The sequence below is a fragment of the Prunus mume genome, linkage group LG1 (assembly GCF_029339155.1).
Source record: "Prunus mume cultivar Tortuosa linkage group LG1, ASM2933915v1, whole genome shotgun sequence".
Classification (NCBI taxonomy): domain Eukaryota; kingdom Viridiplantae; phylum Streptophyta; class Magnoliopsida; order Rosales; family Rosaceae; genus Prunus; species Prunus mume.
Window position 1 is genome coordinate 12,360,026 of NC_142698.1, and position 20,940 is coordinate 12,380,965.

The window sequence follows — 20,940 nt, forward strand, 5'->3', positions numbered from 1 at the left end:
TTCTTCCTCTCAAATCTCACACTCTTGTTCTCTTAACAAATGCATGCAGCATACTCAAACCTGAGATTAACTTGACATCTTAAAACTGACCAGCTTCTCCTTAAAAGTAAGGTGGGTTTGACATGGCAAAATTGACAAACTTGTAACGGAAAAAAAAAAACTTTACGTTAGTTATAAAAATGAGCCCCTCTTCAATTTTAAGTAGCCAAACTTCTTCCTTGATTCTAAGGATGCATACTCGCCCTGCTTTTTCTGTCTGGCAAAATGTGCGAAGTATAAGTTCAAATATTAGATTTCACCCGTTAATAATAATAATATAAACTTTGCTCTAATATCGTATTGAATTCTCTCTCTCTCTCTCTCTCTCTCTTGTTTTATAGCATTTGGAAACTGAGCACAATATGGATTTAAACATATCCACAACTGTATATACTCGTTTGAAATCCTGATCGAATAGTTTTGAACTTTTAAAAATCCATTAAAACCTCAATAAAATATCAAGAGCGGGACAAGCATAGCAGATTAAGTTGACTTAGAGCACTTCCACCATTGCAGTTTGGCTTGAGGGGCCCAAGCCCCATATAGCGCTTCCAGCGGGCTTCAGCAATCCCGGAAGGAGGTGGATCCCAACAAACCAGGCAAGTTCAAAGGCAAAACGAGCCCGAGCTTGTGCTTGGGGGTTGCTAACGTCAGCAATGAAATTTTTTTTAAAAAAAAAAATTTATCAGCCATATCCTTCACTTTCCACATCAAAACTCTATACAAATTCCTCTCCTCATAACTCATTGAATAGTGGTTGTTCTTGAGTTCTTGCCATGATAGTTGAAAACACAACAAGTCTTTTACAAGAATTGTTACTATTCACATGAATCGTAATAGCCCATATCTTGTCTTTGCCTTTTGCCGTGTCAAATGAATGGAAATGCTCTTGAGAATGCAGGGCAATGGGAGTCAGGCCGATTAATTGTCCTTAATAAAGCAGGCATAGAACAAAGAAGAAAAGAGAGAGAGAGAGAGAGAGAGAGAGAGAGAGTAGTGATTAGACCATGCATGGGGAAACAAGAAATTAGTGGCACTGGGTCCTCGGTCCTCATTTGTAATGTCATTGTGTCACGATCCATTGCTTTCTTCACTTTTTAGCTCTTTTTCTTTCTTGTCTTTGCCCTTTGCAAGCTGAAAAGAACTCCTCCCCTTTAAAATCGTACACATGATTATTTGATTTGAATTTTTTTGTAAAATTTAAAACTTTACATGTCTCTTTTAAACTTGGTTGTTTCAGCGTCTTTAAAAAAATTATTATTAAAGGGAATCTAGATCTTATCTTTCATGTGACAAGTGCAAAACTTTCCTCAAACAACCCCAAAAAATTTCTGATATTTATGAGAGGAACATGGTTAGTTGGCAATCCTCTCATACTTTAGATGGTATAAAAAAAAAACATCAAATCATATCATATACCATTCACAATAATGGTGTGAGAGAAGAAGCAACACCCTATCTTCGACCTAGCTAGATCGCAATTATGTCTCTTGACAGGCCCTTCTACCCCACCACATTTCTCATCTTGCTTCATTTTTTCCTCCCATCTTCGTAGGGGTTGCCCTACACCCTGCACCCTACACAGAAGGGGTCATATACCCTAACGTCATGTGACTCAGCCAACACTTCACTCACCTAAATTCAGACACATATGTTTCATCTCTTATGCCAGATTCCTAAATTCAAACATCTTAGATTCGAAACTCTCGCGACGTAAAAACAACTGAGTATAAGTAAATTGTCGGAGTTTTTTTATTTTAAAAAGAACAAAATTTTGAGATGGGCATAGATGGAAACTGCAAACTTGGAGATCCGTGATAGCTATTTGGTAGTTGATAGAACTTGGCAAGAAAATGAATTATGGGACAACTGACAAATGGTTGGAGAAGATAACCTAAAAAGGGGTAAAGAGTAGTAGGGCTCTTCTTCACTGGCTCTTCAGTACTTTTTGTTTACGACTTTACACACACGTGCGGCTCCACGTGGTAGGTTGTGAATCGTTGTTGCACGTCAAATATTGTGGCTTTTGCCAGATGTAAACTCTGTAACATCAAATTTTCAACCATGTCAGGAATGCACGTGCAATTATCCCCCAACCGGGCCCCGCACGTAAGCATTTTGTTCTTGATTTTACATGTACATCTTTATGTTTTGTCATTCCACCATTCTAATTTGAAGAGACGTGGTCTTTCGTTGTTTGAATGATATTTGAACTCTTATGTTTATGCAACACTATGTTAGATACATGTAAAGTAAAGTGTAATTTCTAATTACAATTTGACACGTATTGACTTGTTAAAGAGAATCACTCATTGAAAGAGAAAAACAAGAGATTAAACGAGCATATGACGAACTGTAAGTTGTAAATGTGATTTCGAGCCGAGAAGAAAGTGACAAAATATGTGTTTTATAAAACAATTTTCTAGTGATGGTCGATTATAATTTATATGTGAAAGGAAATGTCCCTATCTAGATTCAAACTCCAAAGCATCGATTTGATTGAACTAAGTATGCGAATAGACGGTAAAAAATCATGCCGGGTGAAGTTAGGTCGGTGAAGAAGACAGCGGACAGTAATTTACCAATAATCTGAAGGTCAAAATTGGGTGGGACCCATCCAAACGTACCTAAAGGGACAAGAGAGGGCCGCACGAGGGGGTGGGGTGGGAGGGGCACTTTTCAGCCACAGGGGATCGTACCTCCTCCCCTCCCATCTCACTTTGCTATCAACGATTCTCGCTGTCTGCTGTGCTGACCTACGTAGTGGGCCCCAGCTCTACATCCATCGGCATCGGCCCATACACTCTCTTTATAATGTTCACAAATAATAATTATTATTTTCACTTCTTAATTCTTATGTTACTTTTCTTTTTAATGTGAACCAAATGCATGATGAGATGATTTGTGATATCAATGCATAGGGTAGTCAAAGCTAGGTTCATTCATCTTTGAAAATGACTGTATTTATGAGTGTCTCAAGTTCACTGGCACATTCATGAATTTTTCATGAAGTTGGCAAAAAAAAGAAGAAAAAAAAAAAGCAATGGGGAGATCTTTTATAACTAGGAATTTTTGGGCTAATTAATATTATATGGTAGGATTTTTTTATTTTTTTTTATAGAAAATATGGTAGGATTTCAGTGGGTAAAAGAAAATAAAATCTGATTTGGGTGGCTAGAATAGACGGAATTCTAAAAGATAAGTGGGTTAATATTTAATTATAGTGGATTTTGTTGTACAATAAAGATTAAAGTACAAAACTAGCAATGGACTAAAGCTCAATTAAGCCCCTTCGTAGGTCAGCCCTTGTCCAAATTTGACCATAAGACGGTCACATGTAGAAAAAAAAACAAATTTTCATTGTACCTTAATGTTAGCTTAGCTCAAGGGGTTCTTAATTTTTTCGACCAAAAAAGAAGAAGGAATTCTTAATTCTAAATAATGCTTTTGGGATGCGCATATTATGATATTATTATACATTATATGGTAGCTTACCAAAAAGTCTGAAATGATATGTTATATGTTAGTATAAAATTTTATTAAATAAGTTGTAATGTAATTGTGTGTCACTTTGATCATTATGTCAAAGTACCTTTGGTTTTCCTTCAAAACTTAAGGGTACAAATATCCATCCACGTTGCATATACTTCTCTAACCTCACGCTTCTCATATTCTACCTTCATGGATAATGAAATATGGTGTGAGTAGACATTTATGCTCTTAAAAATGACAAAAAAACTAATAAACTGCGACGGAAGGATCAAAATGATATAACATTAAAAGTGTTAATTGAGGAATAGTTGAAAGACCATAACAGTAAGTAATTCAAATTGAAAATCTAAGTTAGGTTTGACATTTTGATAAGCAAGCATTTCTAATGCAGAAGTTTTGCTCTCTCTCTCTCTCTCTCTCTCTCTCTCTCTCTTTCCCCGGGAGCAACCACATTTTGACATGAAAAACTTTCGTGAATTTTTTTTTTATTCACTTTCAAGTCGCCATGTTAGCATGTCTATTTCTTTTCTGCGATGTATAGTACAAAGTTCTATGTTTACATCCATATTACATCATCTTCATATCTCAACACTATTATTAATTATTATTATTATATGACGCTAATGAGTTGGTAAGTTAATATGATGTGAACTTCTCGTTTGAGGCCACTCTTCAATATCATCTTATACAAAATCGTCTACTTTTTAAGTCAACATTCAAGTATCGCCAAATTAGCAATTGCTTTTGTTATTATAGGAATGTATATGGTCTTACTTCTATTATTGACAAGTAAGAGTGACCTGCATTGCATGCTTCATCCGGACCATAATTTTTTGTTGCATGCCAAGGAACATTAAAATGAAATGATATGGGATTTGAGGACACACATGACCCTAAAAACCTAACTAACAATTTAGAATATAGTCCAAAGAAAATAATTATCCACTTGTTTCCTTGCTCCTGTCCGGTGTTCCCTAACGAGGAGGCCCCTTATTGACAAATCCATTAGGATATTGTGGGTATTGGGTGGAATGATTATAAATGCATTAAACCATAAATTATTCCCCTTTGTCCATTTTTGGAAAACTAATTCATATTTGCATGCATTATACCAATATTCTGAAAATAATACTATTTTTATTTGTAATTTTTTTTCTTTAAAAAATACAAATAAAAAGCCAAAAAGCGATTACGAATTAAGAACTGGAATAACAAGCTTGAGTAAAAGAATATAGCAGAAAGCTGAGAAACAAAAAAGGACATGTATGTATGGAAATTCGTAAAATAAAACTAACAGATAATTTGGTTGAAAATCAAATCATGATGTATATAAACCTGAATTGATTTGTACACCATGATAATATCACTATGAACCCCAAAAAAAAAAAAAAAAGAAGGATTATGCATTATTAATTCAGACCTGGTTTTTTATGATTAAATATCTAAATATCATAAATCCATTCAGTTTTTAATATAATTAGGAGTTTATATTGTTCATACAATACAATGAATATAAATTGATGATGATAATTACACAAACCAAGAGAAACTGATAACCTTGAGATCATAATTAGCACCATTAAAAAAAAAATGTAGAAGAGAGAGAAGAAGAGGGAAGAAGAAAAGTGAAAGAAAAAGCAATATCAAAAAGCTAAGATAAAATAAAAATAAAGTGGACAAATCTTATTGGCTCCATCAAATTGGAAACAAAGTTCATGAACAGCCTTCAAATATACTTCTATACATATATATTTAAGCAGATTAATAATACTTAGAAGAGAAAAAGAAAATTAATTAAGAAAAATGAACTAACAAGCTAGCTAGGTAGGTGTGCCTTGCTACTAAATCAGGGGTCATTACGTTCGTGCCAGCAGAGGAGCATTGCTATGCAGCGCCGGAGGATGTAGAATTTAGTCCGCTGCTTCTTCAACAGGTGACGGCACTTTTTCCCGAACGGCGGCCGCTGGCAGCCGGATTCACACTCTCCGTTCATCATGTTCATCTGCGCATTTTGATTGAAGCTTGTAGTTGTACTAGTAGTAGCGCTACTTTCGCTTTCCTCCACCGCCAGTGCCATATTGATGAAGACTTGAAATTCAAAGGTCTGATCGCTCTCACCAGCTTCTGCTGCACTGCTTCTAGATTTGTCACTACTAGTCCCACTAGAAGCAGTAAATATATACACATGTGAAAAGGTAATACATGTATCTGTCTCATGATTCAAATTGTTTACTTTTACGTAATTACTAAAGCATTTAATTATCTACGTGTGACTTAATGGATAAATGAAACATAATGTTTCTGATAAATAAGAAAATATTTACGGTAATAATCAAATGACTAAACAATCCTGATTTGGATGAAATTTTGAAGGGAGGATAATCTTCGAATGAGGACCTAAACATTGAATTGTTCGGATTATAAAATTACATTGTGAAATATGCACATTTATTCATCAAATAAGGTGACAAATTTTTTCTTCTTTCATTTAAATATGAACTCATTCATTCAGAATCTCTTTTATTTCTAGTAGATAACTTACAGGTGCAAACTTAGTGAATAAATTTGATGGCTCTACTATATAATTAATTTTTTTATTTATTATTATATTGGAGATTGCGGGGCCTGGGGTTAGATTAAGTAGAAGAAATGATGGGAGCCATTGGTGCAGGCAGAAGAGAAATTTTTAGTATGGGTTGGATATGAACTGTGAACACTGCAAACGCACCAGCTGTCAGGAGGATAACATAGCATATGAAACATAGAATGGGCCAAGTTTCCTGCCATTTTTGTTACCTGATATGCTTTCAATTAAAAATTCACCTTGACCCCACTCCAAAGTCCTCCACAGGTCAAGTGCCTCAAGTACCTGCAAATATATATATAGAGTTATTTTCTCGTTCGAATGCCTGCATGTTGTTATCATATGGACGCTATAACAAATATATACGTTGTTATCATATGGACGCTATAACGTTTTCATATGGACGCTATAATAAATATGTAGAAAAGCAGGAATGTACATATATATATTATTTAGGGTTAACTGCCCCTACTTCTAATACCAGTAAAAAAATTCAAGTGAAAGAATATAACATCATGCTTTAAATTTTTAGGTAACTTGAAGTTTAAATAGGGACTAGTACAGTGCTACATTATTTTGGTCAAAGAATTGCAATAGAATCCTTGACCCCCACCCCACACCCATAAATGCCCTCAACTCTAGAGACTGCTGTATACGTACGTGTCACTTTCGTTTCATTTTATATTAATTCTTTTCGACACAGTTAGAAAAGAAGAGAGGTGTTTACACACACAAACACGATGTCATACGAAATTTAACTACAGACCACTAGTCTGTATGCCAACAGCTCTACCATTGAGTAAGACCCCATTGGCCACGTGCGCAAATATTTTAATGAATAATTTTTGCATATATGTCAAATTCTGATGATATGCAGAAAGAGTACAAACAGTCTCCAAATTGAAAACCAGAGGTGGGCTAAACAAATTGTGGACTGATCTCCTCCACATATATAGTCGTTCTTGGCAAGTAATGGAACTTTTATCATAGTTCATTAGTGTTAAGAAAAGTGAAGCTTGGAAGTTTTGAAGAAAATGCAGGCAATTAGTGGCCAAGATACCTCAGCTCATCTGTACGACTGAATTGTCCTCATGACGTTGATTTTCTTTTGTGATGCCTTCTGCTGACCAAGCAAATTTATTTAAAGGCTCAAGATCATGTACATGGGTCCAGCCATGTGCTAAGCCAGAGTGTTTTTTTTTTTCTTTTCCTGAGGCTTTGAGCTAATAAGTGTTCTTGGGCCAGCTACACTCTGCTTTGTGTATTTATGCAGAGTGGAGTGCAATAGGCTAAATTGGCTAATAGGTAAGGTAATAGGCCACACTGGTCAACAAATTAATGATGTCATATAATTATTTGATTCTGCAGCTAAGCAGCTATGCTACTCTTCCTTTGCATTGAATAGAAGAAAAACTTTCATGTAGTTGATGCCACACTACAATCACGTATTGAAAAACTAAAGCACGTGGCAGTGTGTGATTTGCCAAATGACATCCCAAGTAAGGGTGGGCATTGAAACTAGAAAACAGGAACACCGAGCCGCACCGAACGGAAAAACTTAGAAAAAAAATCGTGTTGACTAAAATGTCAACAAGCTGGCACCAATCTGCACCAAATCGATTCCAGTGCTAATTTCACATCTCACAAAATTGGACCGAACCGACTGACTGTGTATTTTTTTTATAAAATCTTTTTAAAAATTATTTCAGTTCAATGCTAAATTTCTAATCCATAACTAATATTCCCCCAAGCACAACTTTAAAGCACCTCTTTTTTCTAAGCCCAAATCTCTTTTTACATGAAATTGGGTCATTTGTAAATTTTTAAGTCCAAAAAATAAAATTTTAGTTGGGTAAAAAAATATATAAAAAAATCTTGTCCAAAATCGGAAACCGCACCGAAATCGATTTAAAATAGACCGATCAGTTTCATAAATGTTTTTTTTATCAAAATTAAACCGAACTGCACCAATTGAATAATACCGATTCCAGCTCCAGTGTGAGGTGAAAACCAAACCAAACTGGACCACGCCCTCCCTAATCCCAAGTGTGAAGAAGTTCTTCTCCTATCTCATAAGGACTTTGACACAGTTTAATAAATGAGATTTATTAGAGCATCTCCAAGGAAGATGTCAAATACCAAACATCAAATTTAAATTTGATGGCTGATGTGGCAATTTGACATCTTAAACAGTACCTCTACCCGATATGTCAAATTAAATTATTATTTTGTTATATTTTAGTATTGATTCATTTTTAGTTAAAAAGAAAATAAAAGAAAAAATAATAAAATATTCATTTGACATCTTCCTTTTGGGATGTCAAAAATAACATCTCAACCTCCAACCTTTATTCCACATCAGCTTTGACACATCGGTTTGAGTGATATGATATGTTATTTATAGCTGTTAAATATCTATGTGGCACGTTTGACACATTGGTTAGAGATGCTCTTAGAGCATCTCCAAGGGAGATGTCAAATATCAAATATCAAATTTAAATTTGATAGCTGATGTAGCAATTAGACATTTACACAGTTTAACACTCCACCCGATATGTCAAATAAATAATTATTGTAACAGTCAAATCATTTAAGATAAAGAAGAAAAAAATTTAAATAAGAAAATAATACATGAAAGTAACAGTCAGCTGTCTTTAAAAAATAATAAAATATTCATTTAACATCTTGCTTTTGGGATGTCAAAAATAACATCTCAACCTCCAGCCTTCATTCCACATAAGCTTTGACATATCGGTTAGAGTGATGTGAGATGTTATTTCTAGCTGTTAAATGTCTATGTGGCACTTTTAACACATCGGTTGGAGATGCTCTAAGGGAGATGCCAAATACCAAACATCAAATTTAAATTTGATGGCTAATGTGGCAATTTGACATCTTACACAGCTTTACACTCCATCACATATGTCAAATTAAATTATTATTTTATTATATTTTAGTGTTGATTCATTTTTAATTAAAAAGAAAAGAAAAGAAAATAATAATAAAATATTCATTTGACATCTTGCTTTTGGAATGTCAAAAATAACATCTCAACCTCCAGTCTTCATTCCACATTAGCTTTGACATATCAGTTGGAGTAATGTGAGCTATTATTTCTAACTGTTAAATGTCTATGTGGTATGTTTGACACATCGGTTGGAGATGCTCTTAAAAACCTCTCAAGCATGCTTAGAAAGTGACTTTTCCATAACAACAATTCTTGACTATGCCTCTTTAATTACATGTAAACTAAATTTCTTCTTATAAATCAATCACAATTTGATGCGGCGTGTGGATTGATCAAGTTGAATTTCTCATTAAGAAAAAAAAAAGCACATGACAAAATGAGAAAAAAAAAACACACTTCAAATTGTAATTGGTTCGTAAAGTGAGAAAAAAAAAGAAAAAGAAAAGGAAAACACAAAAAAGGAGTGCTAAGCATCAAAATAATACATGATGGGTAGGTACATGAGATTTCTGTTGCACCTAAAAAATGTGACTGGAGAGAGAGGAACACCCTTTAACATGAATTTTACACATTTAAATCACAGCAAACTTAAATCTTCAAAAAAGACTTTTTGTAAACTTGAAGTGAGAGAAGTGTTTGGTGGGTTATTTTGTGCCATGGTTCTCATAATAATTACGGGAGGGCAAGTCACCCCTGAGATTGAAACACCACATTCTGCAACAATTCTTGATGTGAAGAGGGGGATTGGGCAGCGTTTGAGTGTTGAGGTGGAGAGGCAGACCCTGTGGCTAGACGAAATAATGCTGCAGGATGAGGAGACAGTTGGAAATTACTTCCCCCAACGATATGGTGTTTTAAGACTCAGTGTGACACCTTTGCCTGGAGATCCAAAATGCATTATTTGGGTGAAGTATAAAGACGAACATTTAGGAATTGTGAGAATTAGAGAAACAATCATGGTGGCTGATCTGAGAGGCAAAATTGGGAGGCGTTGGGGGATTCTGAGTGGCATCACTATGTTCCATCTTGATACGGAAATGATCGATGACCGTCCTCTTTCTGCATATTATATAACCGACAATTCTGTAGTTGAAATTAAAATTGAGATTGAAGCTCGTTAATTGAGGTATTTTAAGATAATATGGTGATAGTTAACAATAAGTCCTTGGTTTTTTTTGGTTAGAAGGAAGCTTGATATAATATGGAGAAGTTCAAAAATAGATGAAATCATATCATATGGAGAGCTTATATATCTATCCCCTATCATAACATATTTGTATGAGGCTATAATATCATATCAACACGTTATGTGGTGTTACAATTTGATAAATTATGAATTACGAATAGAGATATTTAATCATATACCCATTCTTAGCACTAATAATATAGATAAACCCTACACCATTTAATTTCTAATTTTGATTATTAAATCACTTTGATGCCCTATTGAGTGTTTTGAGTTTTTTATGAGGATGAGTTTGTTTTAAGAAATCAATGGCAGTTTTGTAATTTATAAGAAGTTAAAAGCCTCTTTGTTATGCGTAAATGAGATTTTGGTGTGTTTCTAAAGTCCATTTCATGTAAGTTTTTTAATAATTTGGGCCTCTATATTGGGTATAATAGTGAATATCCCTTAAAAATATTCATATTTGACTAATTAAATAATTTTGAACCGGACCATATAAAAATCCGACCTATTGACTAGGGATAACGGCCTAAAAAAAAACAAGAGAAGAAAATGAACGGCCACGATCGTCTGATCGGGTTTGATCAATGCAACCACATTTATACCCGCTAAAATTGACCTCTTTCTAAACAGATCTTCTAAGCAAATCGAGCTCTAGACTAAACAGAGCTTCTTCTTCTTCTTTGCTTTGACAAACAATGTCTTCTCAGAAAACCTTCAAAACCCTGAAGAAACTCTTCCCAACAGACCCCTCATTGATATCCAACCAAGAAATTGCTCAGAAGATTTCTAAAACCCTAATCAATTCAGGCCTTCAACCCCTCAAATCCACCCCATCTCTGCTCTTCAATCTCAACCCCCACATAACCAACCTTGTCCTCTCAAACCCACTCGTCCCGCCCCTTTCTTGCTTGAGCTTATTCAACTTTCTCCAAACAAACCCATCTGTCACTTCCCACAAGCCCAATCTTCAAGCCCATGTAACCCTCATTTGCAGGCTCTATCAAGCTAAGAAATTTGCCCAAATGAAAATTGTATTGAATGGTATTGTCTCCAATGATATTCTTCGATGCCCTGTTTCTGAAATTGTCTCTTTGGCTGAGGATGAGCGTAAAGGCGTGAAATTTGTTGAGACATTGTGTGATATGCTGTTCAGGGTTTATGCAGATAACAAAATGTTTGAGGAGGCTGTTGGGGTTTTTGACTATGCGGAGAAGAAGGGGTTTGAGATTGAAGAAAGGTCCTGCTTTGTGCTTTTGCTTGCATTGAAGAAATGTGGTCAGGTGGATTTATGTTTGAGGTTCTTTGATCAAATGGTTGAAAATGGTGTTCAAATCACTGTTCATTCATTGACGCTTGTGATGAATGAGCTTTGTAAGAGAGGGGAGGTGAAAAAGGCTAAGGCTTTGATGGGTGAAATGGCTGGTAGACAAATTAAGCCTAATGTTGTTACATATAACACACTTCTGAAAGCATACATTGAAAGGAAGGATTTTGAGGGTGTTAATGAGGCCTTGAGCTTGATGGAGAAGGATGGTGTGGGTTATAATGTGGCAACATGCACGCTTTTGATTGATTGGTTTGGTAGCTGTGAAAAGATTGAAGATGCTGAAAAGGTGTTTGAGGAAATGCATGAGAGAGGGATAGAACCAGATGTGTATCTTTATACTTCGATTATTAATTGGAATGGTAGAGTGGGAAATATGAAAAGGGCGTTGTTTCTGTTCGACGAATTAACTCAAAGAGGCCTTGTCCCGAATGTTCACACTTACGGGGCATTGATTAATGGTGCTTGCAAGGGCGGACAGATGAAGATGGCAGACATCTTGGTGAATGAGATGCAAAGTAAAGGCATTGACGTAAACCAAGTTGTGTTTAATACGCTGATTGACGGATACTGCAGAAAAGGGATGATGGATGAAGTTCTAAGGCTGCAGGATTTCATGGAAGGGAAGGGCTTTCAGACTGATGTGTTTACTTACAGCACTATAGCTAGTGGATTGTGTAAATTGAATAGGAATGAGGAGGCAAAGAGTTTGTTGTTCACAATGGAAGAAAGAGGTGTGGCTCCAAATTTAGTGTGTTTCACTACTCTAATTGACATATTCTGCAAAGAAGGAAACTTTGTCGAAGCAAAGCAGGTAATTCAAGAGATGGAAAGGAAGGGAGAGAGACCTAACACTGTAACATACAATGCTCTAATTGATGGGTACATCAAGAAAGGTAAGATGAAGGAAGCTCACAAGCTAAAGAAGGAGATGGAAGACAAGGGGTTGATGCCAGATACGTATACATATTCATCGCTTATACATGGCGAATGTATTGATGGCAATGTGGATGAGGCACTGAAATTATTTCATGAAATGTATCAGAGGGATTTAACTCGTAACGTCGTCACGTATACAGCAATGATTTCAGGTTTGTCTAAGGATGGGAGAACAGACGAGGCTTTTAAGTTGTATGATGAGATGAAAGGAGAAGGCCTCACACCTGATGATAGAGTATATCATTCACTTGTAGGCAGCCTTCATACAGCCAAATCTTAACTCTGTGCACTCATATATAATTTTTTTTATGTGACTCTATCCCCTCTCTACCTGAAGAATTCAAACTTTCTTTGCCTAGTAGAGTAAGTTGCTTGAATTTGAAAGAAGGATTTAAAATATCTGAACTATAAAGATGGATGAAATCACTTTGGATTGGTAAAATCTACACAAATAGGTTTGCCTAAGATTGTAAATTCGAAATGCGCAGTTCAAGGAAGTCCTTGAGCAAAATTTGATCAGTTGGCTTCTGCCGAATGACACAAGAAGCGCCCACCCCTCAATTAGGAGTGCTAGCTTTGAATAAAAATGTGAGAAATATACAATAACTTACAGTATAGAGTTTCAACTCTTCTACAGTAGAGCAAAGAAAGCCAATATTACAACTTTGGAGCATTGAAACCTAGCCTCCGCTAAGCTCCAATTTTTTTGACCCTTAAGCCTAAGTTGTTCATTTTGGACGTTCTCTATATTCCAAGCCTCAGCTTGCTGTACAATCAGCTCCAAAAACTGGGAGCTCAACAGCTGAACTCCAGATTTCCTTAAAAGATACCAGAAATCATACCGACGGCGTAGATACCATAGCCTTGTGCTGCATTTCTAAACAAGTAAAGGACCATAAGCCCCAAGCCCTTGGCTTCCAAGGGACTGCCTGAGCTTCAAGAATGCTCGGCTCTCCAGCTGCCGCACCCGTTCCTTGGACAATCCAAACATGCCACCAATCTCTGATAGTGATCTCTGCTTCCCATCTTCAATGCCATACCTTAGCCTGATTATCTGTCTCTCTCTTAAATTGAGGATGCTTAGGAGGTGGCGCACATGTTGCCTCATCAGCTGCTTTGCTACACTCACATCTGGGATCTCAACCCCACTGTCTGCAGTTACCTCCTGCAATTGTGAAAGAAAAAAATGTTTGCTTCTTAAACCATTGGAGAAACCATGCTCAATATAGTCCAACAAATTACATCACGTTCAAAATTGAAGTTGTATACAGCCAAATCATATACCAGAAATGTATGTGAAGGAGAGAGAGTGAGAGAGAGGTATATAAGAAAATCGAGACAAGAAGAATCTTTACCTGAAAGGTAGTATCTTGGTCAGCCCAGACTGGTTGTTGCATTGAAAGTGGCATTCTGGTAGCATATAGCAACTTTTCCAACTTTTCAACTGTAATACCAACCCGTCTCGCTAGTTCTTCTTTGTTTGGGTTGTGATTTCCTTCCTGAATACATGATTTCTTTGCCTCCAATACTTTGCCAAGGAGGCTGTACACATTCTCCTGTGAATAATTGTCATATTCAGTAAAGTTCTTTTTGCTTTGCACACGCTACGAAATAGTTAACTTTTGAGTATTCAGACATAGGCGCGGATTTAGTATATTAGCAAGGTAACACTGTAGATTTTCCACTATAGCGAAAAGTGGTGACGAAACTAAGAATTCAAGGTACAGATTTCAATGGCAACGGTACTTTTCCTCAACCAATTCAATAATTTTCATTCTGTTGCAAAATCCTATGGAGACAACAGAAATTTTTCAGAACAGGATACAATCAGTTGACACAAAAGATAGATACTTAAAGAAGAATCTCATTGCAAAGTAGAGACTGGAGACATGGTAATTTTTTCATTACCGGCAAGCGGATGGTCCTGGAATGTTGAAATATGGCCTTCCTAACTGTTTGCCTTATCCACCAGTATGCATAAGTAGCAAATCGGCAACCAGCTTGAGGCTTGAACTTCTCAACACTCTTCATAAGACCCATACTTCCCTCCTACAAAAGTATCAGATAAACATAGAAAAGCAATTTAATTCTCAAGTCCAGGCCTTATTATAAAATCAAAATACTGCTCTTTGGTTGCAATGAAATTTTCTGAAAAGAATTGTTGTTTAACCTCCAATACAACCTAACCAAACAATCAGATAGAGCATGTGTATAATATATGCATCCTAGGAATTTCTGACATTGCCGAGATGAATGCAATAACATCCATTATCTGATCATGAAGGATACAGACGAACAAAAGTTGATCTGAACAGATGGCACAAATTTAAAATTTCAATCTGGCATGTAGGAGTTCCCAATGCAATTTCATGATCTAATACAATGCTTTACTGCATTCAAGTAAGCAAAAAAGAAAAAACTTTGGCGTAGAAGTCAAAATTTTGTCAGTAAGATGTGGTCTGTGTAACAAAAACTGTCAAGTCCTAGCCCTAAGGACTACATATAAGAAAGCATGTCCCAATGAAATTACCTGCATTAAGTCCTGGAGGCCAAGACCTCTCCCTTGATATTGTTTAGCAATGTGAACCACCATACGTAAGTTAGCATAAATCAGCTTTTCACGGCTACTGGTACCAGAGCGAAGCTGTGATTTCAAGATCTGACAACTAATTCCAACAACTTCAGCCCATTCAATCAAAGTTGGTTCACGGCCAAACTGTGTTTGAAGTCTACTCTTCACTTCTTCTAATTTAAATAAATCCTGTTACATAATTCGACACATGAATGCAGTATCAGACCCTACATAAACCAGTAATCCAAAAATCAGCAGACAAACATTAATTAGATATACACCTGAACTCGGGCAATCAATTCTGCCTCCTCTTTAGCAGTCAAGAGTTGTCTTGTTTCAGGACCCCACAAGAACAACCGCAGGGGATCATTTGGATTAAATCCTTCACTTATCTTTTTCGGCACATCTGAACTTGTAAAACAGTTTGACTCGTGACCTATAAGTTTTGACTTAGGCACCTTCCTTGTCTTAATTCGCTTGCGCCGCCTCTCAAGAATCCGGGTTGACCTTACAGTTTTCTCCTCCTCAACTATCCAGTTGGCCAAACTTGTATACCCCAAACTAGACAAAAATTCTTGACTTCAGTTTCAAAGGAATTTGATAGGGAAATCATAATGAAACAAGGAAGTAACACAAAACTGACCCCAGAGAAAGAGACTCGTCAAAATCAGCTCCCATTGATTGGGAGTCTTCAGCTAATGAGGCTGCTTCTCTGGAGGCTGACAAGGCTTTCTTAGCCAGGGCAACTACATTACATGGTTCGACATCCATATGCTTATTGGAAGCAGTGGTCAAAGACTCAAGAGTCAAAGGTGTGGATGGCTTTGCTCCTGTTTGTAAGGATGAAAAGCTGCAAGGCAGAGATACAACATGAGCATCACATAAGGATGCAATTTGGTAATAAAATTGCAATCACCTGAAAAAAAAAAAAAGAAAAAAAAAAGAGAGGAGTTTTATTCATCTTACACATCTAAAATATCAGGGTTAAGCAATTGGGGCTTAGAGCCGTTCACCAACGGGTAAAAGTCATCAATGTCTAAATCTTCATGGACAGAGGCCCCAGTCTCTATCTGCATCCTATCTAACGTAGCCTAATTAAAACACAGAAAATGGTAATTAATTAGGAGTTTCCCAGGAGAGAAATAGAGATAGCGTATGAGTCAATTTCTAAGAAGTGAGGAATACCAAGTAGGTGTGTGAAATGGTAAATGCTTAAGAAAGAAGAAGCCTCACAAAATCTTGAATTATACAAATCAATGGTGGCATTTTAAAAAAGAAAATTAGTATCATCAATAGGCATAATTTCAAATGAGGGAAAACAGAAGTTTGAGTAAGGAGTTTTACACCATTGAGGATTATTCAAGTTATATGCAGTACACGTCTAAAGCGCACATCTGATCTAACTTATATGCAGAGCATTTCTACAACAGAACTCTAACCTCAGATGTTTTATCTTCTTTCAGTACATGCAATAGAGGCTTGAACTCATCACGCTGCTCTTGTAAAAGAACCGAGGTAGGAAAATGTCGAGCTACAGATGTAATCGGCACAGAAGTAACTGCAGGAACTGCTTGCTCATGAAGCATCAACACTGAAAAATTAGGAGTACCAACAAGCCTGACGTTAACCAACAATGGACAATAGTGGGGGTAAACTATCCCTTACTCAAACATTTTTTTAGACAATTACTACCAGCATAATAATCTGCATCTCTTCATGAACTCCAATAGTATCAGACTCTAAAGAATTAACTTAAGTAACTCAGCATCTCAATTCTCATTCTAGAACCTTTTATCCTAGAGGGATAAACACACAATTATTCACACTCCTATGCATGTAAGCGCAGAAAAATAATCTTTTTTGAGAACTGTTTCAACAGGAAATAGAATATAAAAAATTATCCGCTACTTCCAAATGTAGCTCTTGCATTAGTATTTTACGTTGAAAAGATTTATGCTAATAGTCTTTGTTCCACAATTTAGCGCATCAATTCAAGTTTAAGGAATAAAAATCAAACACAACAATTAAATATGTAAAACCCATCTCAGAAACACAAAAGCTCAACATACACAGTTGCTGTATTGGGATTAAACACAAAGACCAATCATTCCCAACTTATGTTTAAGCACCTATGGCTGAATTCCACAAACTATAAACTTTCCCAGTAAATTCTCAGCAAGCAAACAGAATAAATGAGAAAATGGAGATATCAAAGTAGTGAACTTTTTTTACCTGAAGTAGAGGGAGAAGAAGAAGGAAGAGGATGCCTGAGGTGGGTTGTTGAAGGAAAGGCTGAAGATGAAGAAAGAAAGTGTCTTCCAGCCTCCATTGGAAGGACAAAATAGTTATTTATCAGTGTAGCTAAGCTAGCCGTATATTCAAGTAAAGCGGTGTATATTCTGCCCTGCTGCTGTGTGTACCTTGCATTGGCTTCCTGTGTTTTGCAGATAATGTAGCAGGGGAGGTTCTGCTCCTGCTTTCAGAGACTATTTCACACCTCAAAATCATTTACTTTGTTTTCTTTCAAATGGATCAGGTTGGGCTTGTTCACTCTTTTTTTTTTTTTTTTTTTTTTTGTTCTTCAGTTTTGAATGAAAAGAAATCAACAACTTGGGCTTGACCGAATAACACAGGGCTTGTTAATGTAGGCCTATTCTTTGGGAAGTTCCTGCCCAAGTTTGAGCATAAGGGGCTTGAGCCAGAGTGGTTGACGGACCTCTAGTCAAAACCTGGCCCATGAAAAGACTTAACAACTCAAGGCTTTTCTCGTAACCCAACCCGTAGTTGATTGTCCATCTCTTTTTCTCTGTGTCATTCCTACACGTGTGAATTGTTGTTAGCCGTTGATGCTGTGTGAGATTCAATTGCATTAACATCCGGCATACAACTAACCACATGTGAAGGACTGTCGCAAGCATATGACCTTTTTCTTTTGTAATATTAGTGGCGATGTTTGGTTTAATAGAAGGAAAAGGAATGGAATTCCTATAGAATGGACCCAAAATTAAGATCCAGAACAAGATATTGAGTCCGAGCCCACGCCCCGAAACCCATATCCTAAACAAGGGTTGAAATTTAAACTTAAAATTTAAAACTAACAAACAAACAAGTCATAAAATGTTCGAAACAAACAAAAATATAAATGCACTAACAATGATCGCAAGGGAATTAGGTAACAAAACTATAAATTCTCTTATAACGGTACGTTGGAAAATTACTTATGGCGAAGTCATGGCAACACAATGTTGTGCTGTAACCCACGAGCGAGTGGATTTGGACAGCAAGGGCCTTTGTGACATTTCAGTCTCAGACCGTCAGAAACTAAACCACCAAACAAAAACCTGAAACATTGGTTACAAGCGGGGGACACGACAGAGAAAGAGGGGCCTGCATCGGGCGCTTTTTTCTGTTGATAAAAAACAAAAAATATCACACAGTATTTTCGTTTTGTTTTATTTGTTGTATAAATTATTATCTATTCATAATTTAACATAACAAATTTTATCAAATTAAGAAAATATATTTGTATACTCCTTTTCTCTTTAGTACTTTTTGTTTGTTAATTTTAAACAATTAAAAAGAGATGAAACATATTGAGTATTTTTTTAAAGACGGTGTGACCATTAATTTTTTAAAAAGTGTGCTTATATTGATACAACTAAGTAGGCTAATTACAAACGTCACGCTAATAAAGGAAATGTTAAGACGACACCTCCCATATGATTAGCATGAGGACATTTTAAGTTCCGAAGATGTAGAGTTATCACGAAAGACATAGTCGTAAATTTTAGGTCCTTGAAAAAGTATTATTATCATTTTCCATATTTAAATTATTATTTTCGTACAAGCCTAATTCACAAATAAATAAATAAAGAAGGAAAATAGTGAGAGAGAAATGAAGTGGGGAGTGGAAAAGGAAAGAGTCCAAGAAAAGACCACCGAAGCAAAATTAATTCATGTCTTTATTCAATGTAAGCTCTCTCTCTCTCTCATCAGGTACCTGCTGCTCTCTTCAAACCAGCGCGTGTACCCCTTTTCCCAAAACAAGTTCAAAAACCATGCAAAACAAACCAAAACACTCTCTCTCTCTTCACTAGGACCCACCGAGCCCCGACGGGGGCCCACCATCAACCCGCTCTCGCTGCCTTATCCCCCATTTCTCACTCACTCAAGAAATAAAAAGGGCCCCTCTCTCTCTCTGTGGGGTCAATCGAATTCCCCCACCCTCTGAAAGCCCTAATTTCCCCTCTCTCTGAGCGCCCAAACCCTAAAACCACCACCACAACCACCACCCATGGGCTCAGAGATGGCCCTTGCCCCTCTACGCAACCACGAAGACCCGACCCTCATCCCCACTGCCGTTTTGTCCTCCGCCGCCCTAGAAACGGCGTCGTCCCGTCAGCACTCCCAGCAATCCATACAATCTCTACAGCCCAAGACACATAACCAGCTCTCTCAGACCCGAAAGTCCGCGTCTTCCAGGGACCGCCACACCAAAGTCAACGGCCGGGGACGGCGAGTCCGGATGCCGGCCATGTGCGCCGCCCGGATCTTCCAGCTGACCCGGGAGCTCGGCCACCGCTCCGACGGGGAGACCATCGAGTGGCTCCTCCGCCACGCCGAGTCCTCCATCGTCGCCGCCACCGGTACCGGCACTCTCCCGGCCGAGCCGATTTCGACCTCCGCCCCCGCCGTCTCCTCCCAAGTGCCCTCCCTCGCTTGCCGGGCCCACCCGCTCAGCTCCCTCAATGGCGGCGGGCAGTTCATGTACCCGCTGGTGTCGTCGGCTCATCAGGCTCAACCGAATCAGCCGCATCAGCAGCCGAGCATTCGGCTGGACTTGTGCCAGCCGGCGGGGTTGGACTACACCGAGTACCGGCAGCACATGCCGTTCACGTCGTTGCTGCTGCATCCGGCGGAGAATGAGGAGGAGGAGGAGGAGGATGGGCAGCAGGAGGAGGCTCTGTGTCTTGGGGATGGATAGATAAAGAAAATGCGTGGGGGTGTGTGTATATCAAAGTAGATAAAGCAAATAGGAAGCAAGCAATAGAGGGTGGGGTTGGTTGGGTACAAAAAGTGTAAGGCATGTGAGTGTTGTGTGTGTTTTGGGGTTTTAAGTTAAGAAGAAGAGAAGAGAGAATAGGTTTTGGGTTTTTGGGTAGTTTAGACAAAGGCCCTTGCCTTTCTTTAAAATATGATGTTGTTGTTCATCAATGGTTTCTTCTGTGTAGTAAGTAGCAAGCAGTCTTGGTCTAGAGTGGGGGAGGAAAGATTGGGGCTTTAGAGTTTGGCTCTTTAATCTGTAAATGTTCTTCTTCAAGGCATCATCAAATCAAATTTAATAAAATGAGAGTCTGTTTTGGCTTAAAAATTTGGATGAATTTGTGTACTTTTGACTTCTCACTCATGGAGGAGGAAGGAGAGGTGGACCATGGTTGGATTTGGACCCACCATTGTTGTACTTTATAAAATTTATTGAAGCAAGCTGAGAGCTTTCCAACAATTTAAAATCAAAATGAAGGGTACCAAGTTGTATGTCTCAGTCTAATCTTGTAAACCAACCTCAGGGATGATAAGAAAGCAGAAAACCTATGTTCTTGTGCTGTTGCCAAGAAGCAGAGAAGCGCTTTTATTCTAAGCTGCAATGAAACCTGAACTGTTGGCTTGGTTGCCATTGAACCCAGAAGCAAATGGTTGATAAATCTTTTGAGCTGTTCCTAATACTCTGCATTGTCCTGTATTCAAAGGTGCACTTCAATGGCCAAGCAAGTATACTTCACCACTCTGCACTGAAACGTATACTTCACCAATGGCCAAGAAGCAAGTACATGAA

General features: G+C 37.4%; 4 protein-coding genes across 4 annotated transcripts; 2 read left to right on the forward strand and 2 right to left on the reverse strand.

Annotated features, from left to right (window-relative positions):
• Nucleotides 1–5,183: 5,183 nt before the first annotated feature.
• ROT4 (DVL family protein) lies at nt 5,184–5,796 on the reverse strand. The gene has a single exon (XM_008245755.2). It carries the CDS (start codon nt 5,606–5,608, stop codon nt 5,378–5,380), a length of 231 nt encoding a protein of 76 aa, XP_008243977.1. The 5' UTR covers nt 5,609–5,796; the 3' UTR covers nt 5,184–5,377.
• A 5,094-nt stretch (nt 5,797–10,890) lies between these two features.
• On the forward strand, nt 10,891–12,852 carry LOC103342157 (Pentatricopeptide repeat (PPR-like) superfamily protein). Its single transcript, XM_008245754.2, has one exon. The coding sequence runs from the start codon at nt 10,968–10,970 to the stop codon at nt 12,813–12,815; it is 1,848 nt and encodes a 615-aa protein (XP_008243976.2). The 5' UTR covers nt 10,891–10,967; the 3' UTR covers nt 12,816–12,852.
• Nucleotides 12,853–13,070: 218 nt separating this feature from the next.
• On the reverse strand, nt 13,071–17,954 carry SIGF (RNApolymerase sigma-subunit F). The gene is made up of 9 exons (XM_008245753.3): nt 17,340–17,954; nt 16,547–16,698; nt 16,074–16,198; nt 15,751–15,957; nt 15,389–15,668; nt 15,066–15,296; nt 14,444–14,584; nt 13,891–14,091; nt 13,071–13,700 (listed from the first exon to the last, which is right to left on the reverse strand). The coding sequence occupies exons 1-9, from the start codon at nt 17,434–17,436 to the stop codon at nt 13,413–13,415; spliced, it is 1,722 nt and encodes a 573-aa protein (XP_008243975.2). The 5' UTR covers nt 17,437–17,954; the 3' UTR covers nt 13,071–13,412.
• Nucleotides 17,955–19,040: 1,086 nt separating this feature from the next.
• LOC103342154 (TCP family transcription factor) lies at nt 19,041–20,478 on the forward strand. The gene has a single exon (XM_008245752.3). It carries the CDS (start codon nt 19,402–19,404, stop codon nt 20,089–20,091), a length of 690 nt encoding a protein of 229 aa, XP_008243974.1. The 5' UTR covers nt 19,041–19,401; the 3' UTR covers nt 20,092–20,478.
• Nucleotides 20,479–20,940: the final 462 nt, after the last annotated feature.